Raw genomic sequence first — 18,425 nt, 5'->3', positions numbered from 1 at the left:
ATATTACATTATATATGAATCTGACCGTCTCATAGGTCGAATTATATGCTTTACTAAGCGTATGGATATTGATTTTAAAATGTCAGATTTATTGGGTTTGCATTTGAACAAAACACACACTCTTATTATTCATTTTTAAAGCTTTGTTGTTTTTTCACAGTAAAAAATATTGTGTTCGTAAGTATACGTATACCCCATGCAAAACTTGAAAAAATACATCAACTGAATCTCCGAATGTTAAATTTACTTCAAATTTGTTCATATCATCATGAACTCATTCTGAGGCGTTTAAAATGCATTTACGTATAACTGATTGCGATTTGTTTTTGCAATGTTTCAATCTAGAATATTGCTTAGTTTTGTGTTCATCTGGCATTGTCTTCATACCGTGACCGGTGAAAGAACATATTTTGATCCCCATAAAATCACGACAATGGTCGCTGTCCTTGAGTGACTCCTTTTCTGTAAAATATTGACCCCCCCCCCCACACACACACACCCCAAATAATAACATGACTCCCAACGATCGTTACTGTAAATAGGTATTTAACCCCACCGAACAAAACCGACTACGTTGGTCATTTAATACGTGTGATCTTAAGTCTGAGTAATACAGGTGGTAATGCTGCAGCTATTGCTGTTGATAATAACACTACTGCTTCTGCTATTGCCACTGTCAACACCACCGCCACCACCACCACAACCACCACCGATGATGATGATGATGATGATGATGATGATGATGATGATGATGATGATGATGATGATACCCCTAAAACTACTGCCGCTCCTGCTGAATTGTTGTTGTTGTTGTTGCCACTTCTACAATAACAACAGCTAATAATATTCCTTCTACTAACTATCATATAACTTCTACTGATGCTGCTTATCTCGCGTTAATCAACTCTATGTTGCTGTGAATGATGGAACTAAGCTTTTTGTATCAATGCGAAGACCCTTCATTCATCTATTTATAATGAGCGCAAAGTACAATGAACCCTTAAAGGGACTGTACACCAGATTCGCACCAAAAAATGTTTTTTTCTGTAGCGAATCTCAGGACAATTTTCTAATGGAATGTGTTACGCTTTGATATCATAATTGTAAAAAAGTACCAAAATGTAAAAACAAAAATGTGTCGGAGACCGAGTTCAAACCTGTGTCGCCAAAATTGCAGTCCAGCGTCGTATCCACTGAGCTACGACGGCTTCCTCTATTAATTTCATAATTAAGCTATACATGTACCTCGGTTATATCACGCAATAACACCGACTAGCCAATCACGCATAAGGAATGAATTCTACCTGGTAGACATACCCAGTAATCTTTTTAATGGAAAAATACGAAATAACTGCTGAACTTAAATAAATTGTGAATTATGTGGTACTTCAGTTAGTAAGTTTCAATGCATAGTACACATCGATGCCAAGTTTATGTCAGTTTTCGACAATTTTCTCTTTTTTCGCTATTTTATCATACGGAGTAGAGCCCGTTTAAGCAGATTTTCGACATCCACAGATAAACAACTCCCCGGTATCATTTTATTAAATATACATGAGTCATAACATTTTGAGCCAGTAATCGATAAGTTTGACTGGGGTTCGTGATTCTATTTGGGTCAAAATACATCCTCACGCTGGCCAAATCCTAATAGCCTCTTATGGAACAATCCCTTAATCAAGTTATTAAATTAAACGACTTGATTACGGTATTGTTCTATAAGAGGCTATTAGGATTTGGCTGGCGTGTGGAAAATATTTAGCTGTTGGGGAACTAAGAAATATAGTTAGTATATTTGTACTTGATGTTTTCAATCTTTAAACATAATTCAAGAGTGTGGTTTAGATAGTTAAATATTGTTATTAAGGAGATTGTTCATGAACAATATCAAAGATGTAATGCTTAGCTTAGTTAATTAATAATTATACTTTTTATAGTTAAGAAAATCATGTCAATACTTAATAATAAACTATTTTTGAAATTTTTGTTTTATTTTTGACAAGTGTCGTAATAAACAAAATGAGATGAAGCGTTAAACCTAAGAAACATGCACTATAGAAAGATTTTTCCGAAAAATGACCAAACTCCTGAATTTCATGCTGGTCGTAATGGCCATTAAATAAAATCAATTAGCTGTTACAGCAGATAACTGATAAAAATTACATAGAGAACCAAGTCAGCCCTTTAACCCTTAGCACAAAACCACTGAATGGAACATAATGCATATGCTGCTAAAATCCAGGTATATGCTGGCACAGGGGTTTCCTTCTTAATCGAAAATTGGATAGGATTTCTTGGCATGGATTAAAATTGTACAGAAAGGAATTATTTCAATATCAGAGAGTTAAAGAACGCAATATAAAAAGCAGAATCTGCAAATAGTTTCAAAATGAACGCGTACTGAATCAAATAAATACATGTAAGGCCGAGGACCGATAATATCTAATAATATCTACATGTACTTTGTAGTTAAGAATAGAATCTGGTTCATCGCATTCAGAGAGGTTTATTTCCCGGAAATAAACTCTGAGAACTCGGGAATATATGGATCGTATTATGATGCAATTAAAAGCTAAGTATGCGTAAGATATCAAACCATAATGTTTTAAATTAAATTTTAATGCTTTATTTTATCCAACAATCAATTTATTTTGGTGATTGAAGTTCATCCATAAGAATATTTCCTATGTTTTTAATAGCTTAAATCGCTCTTACTTTTTATTTTCATTGAAATTGTTAGTTTGTCCTTGTGTTTGTAAAACGTGTGTCGACATAAGACCATTCTCTTGGGTAAGTACATACTAACAACATTTAACCAGTACTAAATGCAGATAAGTATACACTTTTACCATTCAAATCAAATCGCCTAAAGCTATCGATCTACTACAATTTGTGTCATTGTCATGTAATGCCGAATGAAACGGAAAGTGTGTGAATATTTCTCACTTTGTCTCAGTAATTTCAGACCAAAGTCTTGAGCATGTAACATATGCATATTTAAAACCACTGATATAGATGAGTACTCTGTTCATTTTGTGGCATTGGTTGATGGCATTATTAAGATACATGTACATCAAACATACAGGGATTAAATAATATTCGGGTGATTCGATCCAGATGTATTTGTCGTTGTAGAAGTAGGCCTTACACATAAACCTAATTAACATGTTCAATGCATTTATTTGGGATGCATTTGGTTAAGCTGGCATACCCTGGAAGTAAATTAAATAAGCCTTAGTCAAGTTTGAATTGAAGTGTAGATATTACTAAAATTCATTAATGATTTATCCGTGGCAGTGCATTGTTTATAAAAACCAAAGCTCCAGATAAGGTTTAATGTGATATTTAGAATTACTCCATACCTTATACGTAACTATTTGGCGTATTCCACATTTCAAGTGACTTATACTACATGATCTAATTGAGAATCAACATAAAACTCTTAAAGTTGAGCTACTCATATACTTACTTATATACTATCTTTAGATTTTTATGTTATAATTTAATTTAATAATTATTTTTTTACAATTACATGACTATACTCACATAACATTGCAGGCCAAAGGCCATTCAACGCTTCTAGCGTTTTGATTTTAATACAATACTTATCCTTACTACGAGGTCTATCTCGAAGCTTGCCGGTCCACTATCTTGAACCTTACCGGAGAAAGCCGAGTTGTTACGGTTGACGCCCAAATGTTTTCGCGCATGCGCTATGTAAAATGTTCGTCACGTATTTGCTTTAATGGCGGCCGTAAATGTGAGTTTTGATTTTTTTAACACAATTCAACAACTTTTCAGATCAGCATCACATTATGTGTGTAATCAGAGACATTTAGGAAATGCAAAACCATATTAATTGAGTTTAATATTTGAAAATCATGTTTCATTTCCCGTATAATTTCATGATCCTGTTAGACCTGTTTATTACGCTTCTAACTGCTTTCGTTTTACGTGTATGTATACTGCTCAAACTTTGAAAGTCATTATCCCATTAAGACCTCCAAATAAACAATTACATATGTATATACATACTGGTTAGAGAGGTGAAAATAATAGATAAGTTATTAAATGGAAAAAGGCTTAGAATTAACAAAATACGTTCTGATTATATCGCATAGATTCTACTGTACTCATTCACGGTAGTCATTCTAAAATGCCGTCCAGGCTTTTTTTTTTAATAACGGTAGTCATTCTAAAACTCGTGAAAATATGTTTTTCTATGACACACGTGAAATAAAATACAATCTTACACTGAAATAAACAAATATCGTCTATCTCTTAACTGGATCTTTGCCCTGTATAATGAAGTATTAAAACTTGGTTCATGTAATTGTAATGTAATATGTGGATAGAGGGCAATAGGGATATTATGCAGGCCAATAAAAAATAAATAATTTACGTCGTGAAAAAATGTGGTGGCTATTTCAACATTTTCTTAAAGATGCACTCTCACAGATTGAACGTTTTGACAACTTTAAAAAAATTTTTTTTGTCTTGGAACGACCCAATTTATATCAAAATATATGGAAACCAATGATATACGACTGCTGACAAAAATCAGATTGCAGATTTAGTTTAGTTAAAAAAATGTGTTTTTCTTAAACCGTTAGTAACTCTTTTAGCCATAAAAGATAAATTTTCGATGGAAATATGAAAATCTGCGATCTAATCTTTTGTCAGCAGTCTAATACCACTAGTTTGCAGATGTTTATGCAAAAACATGGCTCATTCCTAGACAATAATAAATAAGTTGGCAAACAGTAAATTTGTGATAGTGCAGCTCTTATTTTAATGCTAGTAATTTCAATTTGTTTAAGATCCGAAGGGGACTTTTGTAATGTAAGTAATACTCAGTGACTTGTTTCTTTTACCAGGTATTGAATAAGATCTAATGGCAAAATAATGGCCTCTTATAGAGAATCATTAAAGGAGAAGGAAGCCCAGAACTGGGTAAAGGCCGCCCTCGCCCTCAACATCACCAAGGACGGATTACAAGATTTTCTGGAGGACGTACTGACATGCGTTCACCAGGACATCTATAGCACCGTTAGAACATCCAAGGGTCTTCCATCCGGGGCAGCATGTGCACATTGTTTCACAGAAAACGTGTTGATGTGCCCAACTCGTGGGATATGCACCAGTACTAGAAACTGTAGATTTCATATCTTTCCTCAAAAACTGTATGCTCCTTGTCCAAATGGGATTTGTGAAGGCGTCCGTGATGAAATAATCAAACATCACAGCTTTTCGGGACCATCATGGAAGAATACAAATGCCGACAAATGGAGCACCATTCCCTGGGAGATAGGCAAGTGTTTCCTGCCTCCTGATGGCTACAAGACCGTGTCCTCCATCAAAGACAGTGACTTTAACGGAGTGATCAGCGTCATGATAAATTGCGAGGATTTCAAAACCAAACTGTCGTTTAACGTTGCAACACAGCAAAATTTATTAACAGAGGTAAACATATTAATCACACTATGATCATATTATACGATTCCGTTGACTTTTTAAAGCTGCACTCTCACAGATTGACAGTTTTGACATTTATTATATTTTTATCTCAAATTCAGCTGATTTCGCACATTAATACATTTAATTTAGTCATAAGACAACTTACTTAAGAACTGCCGGGAAACTAATTTTTTACTAACGCTTTTTTCCATACAACATCTCACTGTATTATCATTATATCACTGGTTTCCAGACATTAACGCAAACATTGGCTCACTCCCAGACAAAACATAAAATCGTGGCCTAAACGGTCAATCTGTGAGAGTTCAGCTTTTAAGAATGTTCATAATAAGTGTAGAATGTTTCAGTATTCACTTAAAGTTGCTCTGATTATTTTGTACATTCGTTACTCTAATCCAAACAACCAAGAAGTCTTAAAGTGCATATATAGTTTAGTTACTACATATTGCATGATAGTATGCATTTCAATTTGTGCCATGTTCACCACAACTACAAGCTATGTTAGTCAAAACTTATTTCAAACATTACATTTAAGGTTCGGGACATTGGTCGACGCGTACGCCATTCCCATGACCAGAGGGTCAAGGACACAGAACTAGTGGACTTCCTGTTCAAGCTACGCACCCTGCTGGAGGATAAGACTGAACTAGCAAACCGACCCGTGGCACAACATGCTGTGGAACAGCTTAAGAAGGTACAAATTTACATGATAGCGGACTAAACAGATTATACAGGTATGACTTTACAAGAGAGATGGCAAAATTGAACTAGCATACTGGCCCAAGGCACAACAAGCCGCGAAACAGATTAAGCAGGTATGGCTTTCCATGATAGAGGCCCTAGGTACGAAATGCCGTGGAACAGAACAAAAAGGTATGGCTTTCCATGATAGATGACACAACTGAACTAGTATTCCTACTCAAGGCACAACATCCCATGAAACAGATTAAATAGGTATGCTTGTACATGATAAAAACCACAACTGAACTAGCATACCGGCCCATAGCACCACACTCCGTGGAATAGTTTAACAGGTGACTTTACAAGATAGATGACACAACTTACCGGCATACCGGCCCTAGGCACGACATGCCGTGGAACAGATTAAACAGGTTTGACTGTATGCGATAGATGACACAGCTGAACCAGCATACCGATGTAAGGCACAACACGCCACAGAACAGGTATGAGAAAGGGTATGAGTTAACATTTACTTTTTTGCATTAAATTTGGTCGACGCGTGTAGAAATACATAGTAACTTGCTGGAAGAGTACTTTTAAATGATAACGTGTGAACTATTTTTAGTGTAGTTCAGGCATGAGTATTAAAAATAATTTTATTATGCATGGTGAAACTTCGCAGACGACTTGACTGCCAACTTCTGCACATGTGTGCACCCGGAATTGACTTATTATGTTATGGGACACAATTAAACTCAAAAAACGAACAGATATGAACTCATATCCTAGAGGACATAATGAAACTATCATACCGACTCGAGGGTGCGAGGCCGTGAAACAGCTGAAAAAAGGTATGATTGCAAGTGTCCTTTTTAGCTCGACTATTTGAAGAATAAGGAGAGCTATACTACTCACCCAAGCGTCGGCGTCACCCCTTGGTTAAGGTTTTGCGTGCAAGCACACATAGGTTAATATCTCAGCAACTACTTCAGGTTTTGCATTGAGACTTGATACAATAGTACTCAACCATCCAACCTACTCAATTAACCAAGTTAGATAACTCTAGTTTGCATTTAATGCAAATAATAGGCCTTTATTTTTTACTAAGAAATTCTGGATAAGGTGTTGCGTGCAAGCACACATAGGTTAATATCTCAGCAACTACTTCAGGTATTGCATTGAGACTTGATACAATGGTACTCAACCATCCAACTTACTTAATTTATGAAGTTAGATAACTCTAGTTTGCATTTAATGCAAATAATAGGCCTTTATTATTTGACTTAGAAATTCTGGTTAAGGTTTTGCTGCAAGCACACATAGGTTAACATCTCAGCAACTGCTTGAGGTATTGCATTGAGACTTGATACAATGGTACTCAACCATCCAACCTACTTGATTTATGAAATTAGATAACTCTAGTTTGCATTTAATGCAAATAATTGCCCTTTATTATTCGACTCAGAAAATACTTGTTAAGGTTTTGCATGTAAGCACACATAGGTTAATATCTCAGCAACTACGGATGAATTGCATTGAGACTTTATAAAATGGTACTCAACCAATCTACTTAAATAACCAAGTAAGATAACTCTAGTTTGCATTAAATTCAAATAATGGCCCCTTTTTATTCAACATAGAAATTCTGGTTAAGGTTTTGCATGTAACCACTTTTAAGTCAATGCTTCAGCAAATACATCATGTATCGCATTGAAACTTTACACACAGGCTCCCAACCATTTATCCTTCTTATTTAATCAAGTAAGATAACTCTATCTTTCATATTATATAATTTTTGCCCCTTTATTATGCTTCTTAGAAATTCTGGTTAAGGTCTTGTTAGGCCTAAAAAAAATATATTGGTTCGGGTTACCCGACCCTACCTACGGAATAGGCGCCGACCCTACCGTTTTTATAGTCAGTTGGAAAAAAAAATAAAAATAAAAATTCTTTCTTTTGGTGCTTTTCAATATGTAGTTTAAAACCTTAAATGCTTATATAGACAATAACTTTAACACCATTCTCCAATGATGAAAATGGCATTCTTATATAAAGTCTAATAAAAAAAAAAAAAAAAATAAATAAAAAGCCTACCTACCCTACCTATTTTTGAAGAGGATGTAACCCTAACCAAACATTTTTTTAAGCCTTAGCACACATAGTACTGTAGTTGCTGAGATATTATCCTATGTGACATAGGATAATATCTCAGCAACTACTTAATGTATTGCATTGAGACTTTATACAAAATGGTATTCAACCACCCAACCTAATTGAATAATCAAGTTAGATAACTGTGTTTTGCAAATAATGGCCCTTTATTATTACACTTAAAAATTCTGGTTAAAATTTTGCATGTAACCACATTTATGTTAACATCTCCGCACATCATGTATTGCATTGAAATCTAATCTAACAGTGATTCATGCATGTTTCGCCAAAACTTTTCAATCCTTACACTGAAAAGCGGCGGAATAGTCGAGCGCGCTGTCTCTGTGACAGCTCTTGTTTTATAACAGATTCGATAAACTCTTGCAAAGATATTTCTGTACTCTTGTGTAAGAGGAGCGATTGGGAATTATATCGAGTGGACTACCTTTTGTGCGGATCAGGTATGCGTTTATTGAATACAATTTAGAATAGTATGGTTTGACCTCGTCACCGGACTTAAGACCCTACTTGACCTTGCACCTAATCAGATCAACGGACTTTAGTGTAGGTGGGGGCCTCTATTCGACCTTGCACTTAATTATATCAACGGACTTTACTGTAGGCGGGGGGGGGGGTCCTATTTGACCTTTCACTTAATCAGATCACCGGACTTTAGTATGGGTGGGGGCCCCTATTTGACCTTCCACTTAATTAGATCACTGGACTTTAGTGAAGGTGGGGTCCCTATTTGACCTTCCACTTAATTAGATCACCGGACTTTAGTGAAGGTGCGGGTCCCTATTTGACCTTCCACCTAATTAGATATCACCGGACTTTAGTGAAGGTGCGGGTCCCTATTTGACCTTCCACTTAATTAGATCAACAAACTTTAGTGTAGGTCAGGGCCCTATTTCATCCACCTACAGACAAAGCGAAAACATTTTTTCCTTCACAGGACATTGCGACAGGTAAACACTGGAAGTAGGTGCGGGTCCCTATTTTACCTTGCACTTAATTAGATTAACGGACTTTAGTGTAAGTGGGCGTACCTTTTTGACATTGCACCTAATTAGATCACCGGACTTTCGTGTACGTGAGGGCCCCTATTTGACCGTGTGCCTAATTAGATCTCCGGACTTTCGTATACGTGAGGGCCCCTACTTGACCTTGCACATAATTAGATCACCAGACTTTCTTGTACGTGAGGGCCCCTATTTGACCGTGCGCCTAATTAGATCACCGGACTTTAGGACTTCAGTGAAGATGGGGGTCCCTATTTGACCTTGCACCTGATTAGATCACGGGACTTTAGTGTAGGTGGGGGTCCGTAATTGACTTTGCACCTGATTAGATCACGGGACTTTAGTGTAGGTGGGGGTCCGTAATTGACTTTGCACCTGATTAGATCACGGGACTTTAGTGTAGGTGCGGGTCCGTAATTGACTTTGCACCTGATTAGATCACGGGACTTTAGTGTAGGTGGGGGTCCGTATTTGACCGTGCACCTAATTAGATCACGGGACTTTAGTGTAGGTGGGGTTCCGTAATTGACCTTGCACCTGATTAGATCAGGGGACTTTAGGACTTCAGTGAAGATGGGGGTCCCTATTTGACCTTGCACCTGATTAGATCACGGGACTTTAGTGTAGGTGGGGGTCCGTAATTGACTTTGCACCTGATTAGATCACGGGACTTTAGTGTAGGTGGGGGTCCGTATTTGACCGTGCACCTGATTAGATCACGGGACTTTAGTGTAGGTGGGGGTCCGTAATTGACTTTGCACCTGATTAGATCACCGGACTTTAGTGTAGGTGCGGGTCCGTAATTGACTTTGCACCTGATTAGATCACCGGACTTTAGTGTAGGTGGGGGTCCGTATTTGACCGTGCACCTGATTAGATCACGGGACTTTAGTGTAGGTGCGGGTCCGTATTTGACCGTGCACCTGATTAGATCACCGGACTTTAGTGTAGGTGCGGGTCCGTATTTGACCGTGCACCTGATTAGATCACGGGACTTTAGTGTAGGTGGGGGTCCGTATTTGACCGTGCACCTGATTAGATCACGGGACTTTAGTGTAGGTGGGGGTCCGTAATTGACTTTGCACCTGATTAGATCACGGGACTTTAGTGTAGGTGGGGGTCCGTAATTGACTTTGCACCTGATTAGATCACGGGACTTTAGTGTAGGTGGGGGTCCGTAATTGACTTTGCACCTGATTAGATCACGGGACTTTAGTGTAGGTGGGGGTCCGTAATTGACTTTGCACCTGATTAGATCACCGGACTTTAGTGTAGGTGGGGGTCCGTAATTGACTTTGCACCTGATTAGATCACGGGACTTTAGTGTAGGTGGGGGTCCGTAATTGACTTTGCACCTGATTAGATCACGGGACTTTAGTGTAGGTGGGGGTCCGTAATTGACCTTGCACCTGATTAGATCACGGGACTTTAGTGTAGGTTGGGGTCCGTAATTGACCTTGCACCTGATTAGATCACGGGACTTTAGTGTAGGTGGGGGTCCGTAATTGACTTTGCACCTGATTAGATCACGGGACTTTAGTGTAGGTGGGGGTCCGTAATTGACTTTGCACCTGATTAGATCACGGGACTTTAGTGTAGGTGGGGGTCCGTAATTGACTTTGCACCTGATTAGATCACGGGACTTTAGTGTAGGTGGGGGTCCGTAATTGACTTTGCACCTGATTAGATCACCGGACTTTAGTGTAGGTGGGGGTCCGTAATTGACTTTGCACCTGATTAGATCACGGGACTTTAGTGTAGGTGGGGGTCCGTAATTGACCTTGCACCTGATTAGATCACGGGACTTTAGTGTAGGTGGGGGTCCGTATTTGACATTGCACCTGATTAGATCACCGGACTTTAGTGTAGGTGGGGGTCCGTATTTGACCTTGCACCTGATTAGATCACCGTACTTTAGTGTAGGTGGGGTCCCTATTTGACCATGTATCTAATTAGATCACATGACTTTACTATAGGTGGGAATCCCTAATTGACCATGTACCTAATTACTAGTAGATCAGCGGAATTAAGTGATGGTCGGGGACCCTATTTGACCTTGCATCTAATCAGACCAACGGACTTAAGTGTAGGTGGGAGTCCCTATTTGACCTTATTAGAAGCGAGGCCAAACCAAGGTTGCGTACCGATGGGTCACGACCCATTACAGACCCATGACACAAATCGTCAACTGGTCTGAACCATCCCACGTCTTAAACGTACGAAGTGGTGGCCTCGAAATTATTAAGTCGTGGCAACAACATGCAAGTCGTGGGAACGAGTAATTTAGTTGAGATCCCGAGATAAAAAAATAGTTTTATTTACACATGTCACCTTTATGACAACGTGCATACACTTTCTGATGTAGTAAAACTGTTTTCTGTTCAATTTTGTCTTTATAATATAAGTTTATAGTTTATATTATTTTGTAAAATAGCCTTTGAATTATTGGATGCTTAATGTCGATCTGTTTTGTTGACAGCTGCAAACAGACGATTTCAAGATCAGTGCTGAGAACGAAGGGGAGATATTGAAGGAAGGTAAGAGACGCTTTTGATCAAATTGACGTATATGGATATGGATGAAACTGTGTTTGGTGGCTTATGTAAAGAGCTAGCTTGGGGCTGTGATGAGTAGTAGGGTGTAGGTCACTGTTTCTAAGAAAGAAAAATGGTTTCCACCCACTAACTTTCGTTAAGAAAGATAAGATAGTGTTAAAACTCTGCATTTCTAGCACACCGGATAGGCATTTCCGGTGACGTCAGCCGTGCTGGAATATAAGTATCATGTGTTTCCGGTACGGATTGAAAATCCGACCCGAGGGCACGCGCTTAAGCCGGTAACGAGGCTTTCCGAGTTATCGGACACGCAGCGTGCCCGAGGGTCGGAATTTTCGATCCGGACCGGAAACACCTGATTGATGTTTTTTTGCATATCTTAAATTATCAATTTGTGGAAAAATTGACGTAGAAAACGCACTTTTGTGCATTTCACCAAAGCGCGCGAGTACTTATATATTTAATTGCGCTTTATTGAAATGGCATAATTTACTTTTCATATTCCATACAAGAAAAGAAATAAGAAGTGGCGCGTTGTTGCGCGTGACTCCTCTTACATGGGCTGTGTAAGACGGGTTTTTTCCACCACTGGTCACATGCCCGGAAACACGTCCGGTATGCAAGAAAATTCCATCTGGCACCCCTGCCATGCCAGATGAGTCACGCGCTGTGACGTAATACTTTCTATTTCTTTTATTATACACTTAATGTAACTATAATTATGAGATTTCAATAGAATAGTGCGATAAACATAAACTTTACTAAAATATACCTTCAAAACAAAAAGTAACCCTTATAAGACGTGATACTCAGAAACTTCTTGACGTATGCCGTGAATAAAACTTACTGCGCGTCATGCCGTGAGTAAACATCATCGCACGCCCTTTTTGGGAAAATGTACAAGCATGCGCTTTTCCATGTATTTTTTCACAAAATATTGTTATTGAAGCTATGCTAGAAAAATGTCTATCATATGTGTCGGTTCCTCGGTTCCAGATCGAAAAATCCGACTCTCGGGCATGCTGCGCAGCCGGTAATTCGGCAAGCTTCGTTACCTGGCAACGCAGGTGCCATCGAGTCGGGTTTTTTTCTATCCGGACGTGTGTTTCCGGTCATGTGACCGGTGCTGGAAAAACTCATCTTACACCCCCCCATGTAAGATGAGTCACGCGCAACAACGCGCCATTTTTTATTTCTTTTATTGTATAGTTTATGAAAAGTATAGTTTGCAATTTCAATAAAGCGGAATCATAAATATAAGTATACAATACTATTAATTAAATTTGAAAAGAAATAATCGTAAAAGCGCTATTTTTAAAGGAACTATTTGACGTCGATAGTGATTTAAAATGACTGCGCTTTATGAAGTCAGTACACAACGTCGCACGCGCTTTTTGCTGAAATGTACTTAAGTACGTTTTCTACGTCAATTTTCCCACTAATTCATAATTTTAGGTATGCAAGGAAAAAAATATTGTTTTTCCGGTCCGGATCGAAAAATCCGACCCTCGTGCACGCTGCGTGACCGGTAACTCGGAAAGCCTCGTTACCGGCTTACGCGCGTGCCCTCGGGTCGGATTTTTCTATCCGTACCGGAAACACATGATAGATACTTATAAGAACTCATACAACTTTTAACTTATACAACCATTACACTTTTGCTGCCTTTCTTCTTACCAAGCGTCTTGTGATATTTCTGCTTCTTATCACCTGTACCAAGCGTCTTGTGATATTTCTGCTTCTTATCACCTGTACCAAGCGTCTTGTGATATTTCTGCTTCTTATCACCTGTACCAAGCGTCATATGATATTTTTGCATACCGGACGTGTGTTTCCGGTTATGTCACCAGTGCTGGAAAACCCCGTCTTACACCTCCTATGCTAGATGAGTCACGCGCATCCACGTGTCACTTTTAATTTCTTTTATTGTTTGGTTTATGAAAAAGTATATTTAACCATTTCAGTAAAGCGCAATCAAATATATAAGTATGCAAGACTTTTGATTAAAATTGGAAATAAATAATCATAAAAAACGCGATTTTCAGAGTAACTATTTGACATCAGTAGTTATTTAAAATAATTGGTTGTCCGGTTAGCGCAGTGGTAAGCGCGCTCGCTTCTCACCTAATCGACCCGGGTTCGATTCCCGGCTTGGGCGCATGTGAGTTTGGTTTGTGGTCACCAAGCCGGACAAGTGGGTTTCCTCCGGGTTCTCCGGTTTTCCCCACAACACAAGACCACACTCTCGCGTAATATCGCGCCAACGAGAGTGATTAATATAATGTTGTAATAACTTGTTTCACAATCGTTGTAAAATAAATATGTTTAAACTAAACTAAAATAATTGCGGTTTATGACGTCAGTAAACGATGTCGCACGCGCTGGTTCGTAAAATGTACATAAGTGCGTTTTCTATATCAATTTTACCACAATTTGATAATTTTAGATGTGCAAGAAAAAATACCAATCATGTTTTTCCGGTCCGAATAGGAAAATCCGACCCTCGGGCACGTTGCGTGGCCGGTGACTCGGCAAGCCTCGTTACCAGTTTACGCGCGTGCCCCCGGGTCGGACTTTTATCCGTACCGGAAACTTGTGATATACTTATAATGTTGCTTCTAATCGTCTTATGATAATGCTGCTACGTATATTCTGCAACAAGCGTCTTGTGATATTGCTGCTACTTATATTCTGTACTAAGCGTCTTGTGATAATGCTACTTATCTGCTGAACTGAGCGTCTTGTGACAATGCTGCTTTTTATTGTCTGTACCAAGCGTCTTGTGATAATGCTGCTTCTTATCTTCTGTAACAAGCGTCTTGTAATAATTCTGCCTCTTATCTTTATGTACCAAGCGTCTTGTAATAATGCTGTTACTTATCTTCTGGACCAAATGTCTTGGTAAAGGCTGCTACTTATCTTCTGTAACAAGCATCTTGTGATAATGCTGCTTCTTATCTTTGGTCCCGGACCTCTTGTTAAAGGCTGCTACTTATTTTTTGCAAAAGACATCTTTTGATAACTCTGCTTCTAATCTTCTTTACAAGCGTCTGTTGATATTACTAATCGTCTGCATCAAGGGTCTTGTGATATTGCTTATCTTTTGTACCGAGCGTCTTGTCACAAAACTGATTCCTGTTTTCTCACCAAGTGTTTTGTGATAATGCAAACGTATATGTTCTTATTTCTATGTTTTTAATGATATATCTTTACATTTACTTCAGGATTACGACTACGTTTGGCAAACCATTACCGAACCACTTTGGCCGACATGCCGATATCTCCCATTCTCGGAGAAAAGAACGCCAAACTCAGGAAATTCTACGTGGCACCGAAAATTGTGGAGAAAGATCATCGAAAAATCGGCAACAAAGAAAGCGGTCAAAAAATTGCAAAATTTTCAGATGTTTTCATTAAAGAAATTCAGTTGCTCAGAAATGTTTTCCTTGTTGGAGAACCGGGCAATGGCAAATCTACATTCTCCGTAATGTGTGCCCTGGAGTGGACTCACCAGTATTTACCAGCGGAGGAAAACGTCGGTATTAAAACAAGCTTTGTCGACCCAGAATTCTTCAAAGAGTTTGCATTTTTGTTTCATGTCACCCTACGAGATTCAGGTAAAACGTGTGACCTAGCACAAATGATCAAGGATCAACTTATACGTAAAATCTACCACGAGAAGGATGCCGATGATGGTTACCGGCTATTACAGACGGTGCTGGAAAGTGAAACATGTTTAATCATAGCTGACGGCCTCGACGAATGGACCCATCCGGAAAACGTAAACTGTACGTGCAAAACTGAGGAAAAAGTCATCCCTTTCCGAAATTCGGCCAACAAGGCCACACTTCTCACGACAACGCGTCCCTGGCGACTGTCACAGTTTAGAGTGCAGGATTCAAAGATCGACAAATATCTTGAAATAGAAGGAGCTGCAGACACAGAGCAACTCGTGGAAAATATCATCAACATTCTTAATGGGGGAAATAAGGATGGACGGACACCAGAGGCTTTCATGGACATGGCGTCAGAGAAGGATCTTGAAGGATTATTGTCAGCACCTATCAGTATCACCCAGCTCGTGTGCCTGTGGTTCGAGGGCAAATCGTTAACCGATTCAAAGAGTGACATTTATGCTGGCGTGATAAACATGCTATCATGTAGACTTAGTTATATGCAAAGCGGGATTAAAATTCCGAAAATTGAACTGCCATCTGTATTAAAGGAACACGAATGCTTCGTGCAAAATCCCATGGTTTACCTTGCGCTGGCAAAGTTAGCATACACAACTTTATATTCAGAGTGCAAAGATTCGTCTGTTGTTTTCAGCAACAAAACAGTCAACGCTTTGTTAAGCAGGGAGCAGGTTGAATTTGCATTAAAGTCCGGCTTACTCACGGAGAAGAAATCCAACTCATTGATCAGGAGATCATCTCACTTTTCATTCTTTCATAAAACACTTCAAGAGTTTTTAGCGGCTCTTCATTTATGTTTGAATGAAAACGACTACAGTCAGCTATCAAACAAGTACGAACAAGATAATAAGGAAAATATCTTGGGAGATGTTTCTCAGACATTTATTTTCATATGTGGAATGAAGCCCGAGCTCGGTGTACAAATGTCTTCATGGATCAATAGTTCTATACCACCATGCCAACCATCATTCTACAGTGGAGAGGCTGAACTACTTCAGAACCTGATTCTCTCCGGGAACCGTGAAGCCAGGGCGAACAACTATGGTGACATACCGCTCTATCTCGCACGCTTCTGGATTCTGTTACATAGTGACCAGGATGTCGTAGTGTTAAAAAAGCTGATGATGATAAACAAGGAACGTATTCAGTCACTAGACATCAATGAATGCAATGATCAAATTAATGGGGAAGAGCTGCAGGAGGTGATCACATCCTCCTCCGACTCCCTCAAAGCAGTGACACTGTGGTACCGTGATGGGCAGTATGACCTGTCCCAGTGTCACAGGCTGGAAGATCTGGATATACACGGAGACAATACAACACGTGTGCAGGTTGATCCAACACATATTACAACATGTGACTTAGTTAGTGTATCATCGAATGTTGAAATGTACATATTTAGATTATTTAAACACGATCAAAGGTGGAGTAAACTACAACGTGTTAGGTTACATAGCGTTAAGAATGTCCAGTTACTTGTGGATACACTACCAAGTCTCCCTCCGTTACAAAGCCTTGAGATAGATATTGCAGATCTAGGTGAGCTCCACCTCCTCCCTCCAGCCTCCATCACCGATATTACACTTAAGGGTGTGACAATGACAGCGGGGGCGGTGCGGAGTCTGATAGAGACGATGAAGAACATACCACACACCATTACATGCGACATGGTCGGCTGCACGGTGAAACCTGCCAGTGAGATGAAAGACATCCGAGAACATATATACAGTTCGCCGTCATTCAAGGTTCTCGAGGGTGACGATAGGTGGAGTCTTTATTTCAGATTCACCAAAATGTGAACAATAAGTTAAGTGTTGGCATCGATTATGGGAATTCATATTTGATGAAAAACAGTGAAACAATCAATGGGGAAGTGTCATTCTATTTATAGATATATATGTTACTTTTCCCGGAACTAATTATTATCACCACTTTCTATGTGTATTCAGTTAATTTGATTTATTTTGTGTATTTGCATGCATCCTAAAATAGGTTTAACTGTACACAGCAATGTCGTTGTGGCTGGTGTTATTAAATATATCGAACTTGGATGAAAACTTTCTTTTTTAATTATAACACAAACGTCCGTAATCAACACGTGCAATAGTCGGTTCAACTTGATCGACTTTTTAAAGAAAGAATCCCTTAATAAATTAACAAATTTCCTAGTTTAATGTGATATCATTTGATAAATGTAAAGTACTTACTTCGCCACGGCGACGATGTCGATGATGATGATGATGATGACGACGACAACGATGTAGACGTCAGTGATGATGGTGATTATGGTGGTGGTGGTTGTGACGCTGATGATGATGATGATGTGATAGTGATGATGATGATGACGACGGCGATGGTGGTGCTGGTGGTGGTTGTGTTGATGATAATGATGATTATGATGATGATACTGATGGTGGTGACGACGGCGAAAACAACGACGACGATGATGATGATGATGATGGTATTGTTGTTGGTGATGGTGATGATGGTGGTGGTGGGAGGATGATGGTGATGATGATGATGATGAAGATGATGGTATTGTTGTTGTTGGTGGTGGTGGTGGTGATGGTGATGGTGGTGGTGGGATGATGAGGATGATGATGATGATGATGATGATAAGCTAATAGTATATGACTAAGATATCAAATTTAAGGCTGGATAATAAATGTTTACTTGATATTGAAGTAAGATACGTAAAAATTATACAACACACTCATGATGTTGGCATAAGAAGTGCGTTATATCAAAATGATCATGCAAGGCAAAGTATTTCTTATTTAAGCAAAAGTCAGTAAAAATGTTTTTGTCTACAAATACACACATTACGGTTGTAGATTTTAGCA

The 18,425-nt window shown here is 38.9% G+C and overlaps 1 protein-coding gene across 1 annotated transcript; it reads left to right on the top strand.

Moving 5' to 3' along the window:
* Nucleotides 1-3,703: 3,703 nt before the first annotated feature.
* LOC128202711 (uncharacterized) lies at nucleotides 3,704-17,639 on the top strand. Its single transcript, XM_052903783.1, has 5 exons — nucleotides 3,704-3,760; nucleotides 4,878-5,463; nucleotides 6,014-6,172; nucleotides 11,812-11,869; nucleotides 15,112-17,639. Exons 2-5 carry the CDS (start codon nucleotides 4,906-4,908, stop codon nucleotides 17,379-17,381), a joined length of 3,045 nt encoding a protein of 1,014 aa, XP_052759743.1. The 5' UTR covers nucleotides 3,704-3,760; nucleotides 4,878-4,905; the 3' UTR covers nucleotides 17,382-17,639.
* The last annotated feature ends 786 nt before the right edge of the window (nucleotides 17,640-18,425 follow it).

This window comes from Mya arenaria, chromosome 9 (assembly GCF_026914265.1).
Source record: "Mya arenaria isolate MELC-2E11 chromosome 9, ASM2691426v1".
Lineage (NCBI taxonomy): Eukaryota > Metazoa > Mollusca > Bivalvia > Myida > Myidae > Mya > Mya arenaria.
The sequence above is the reverse complement of the archived record's forward strand: the minus strand, read 5'-3'. Positions and strand labels throughout refer to the sequence as shown.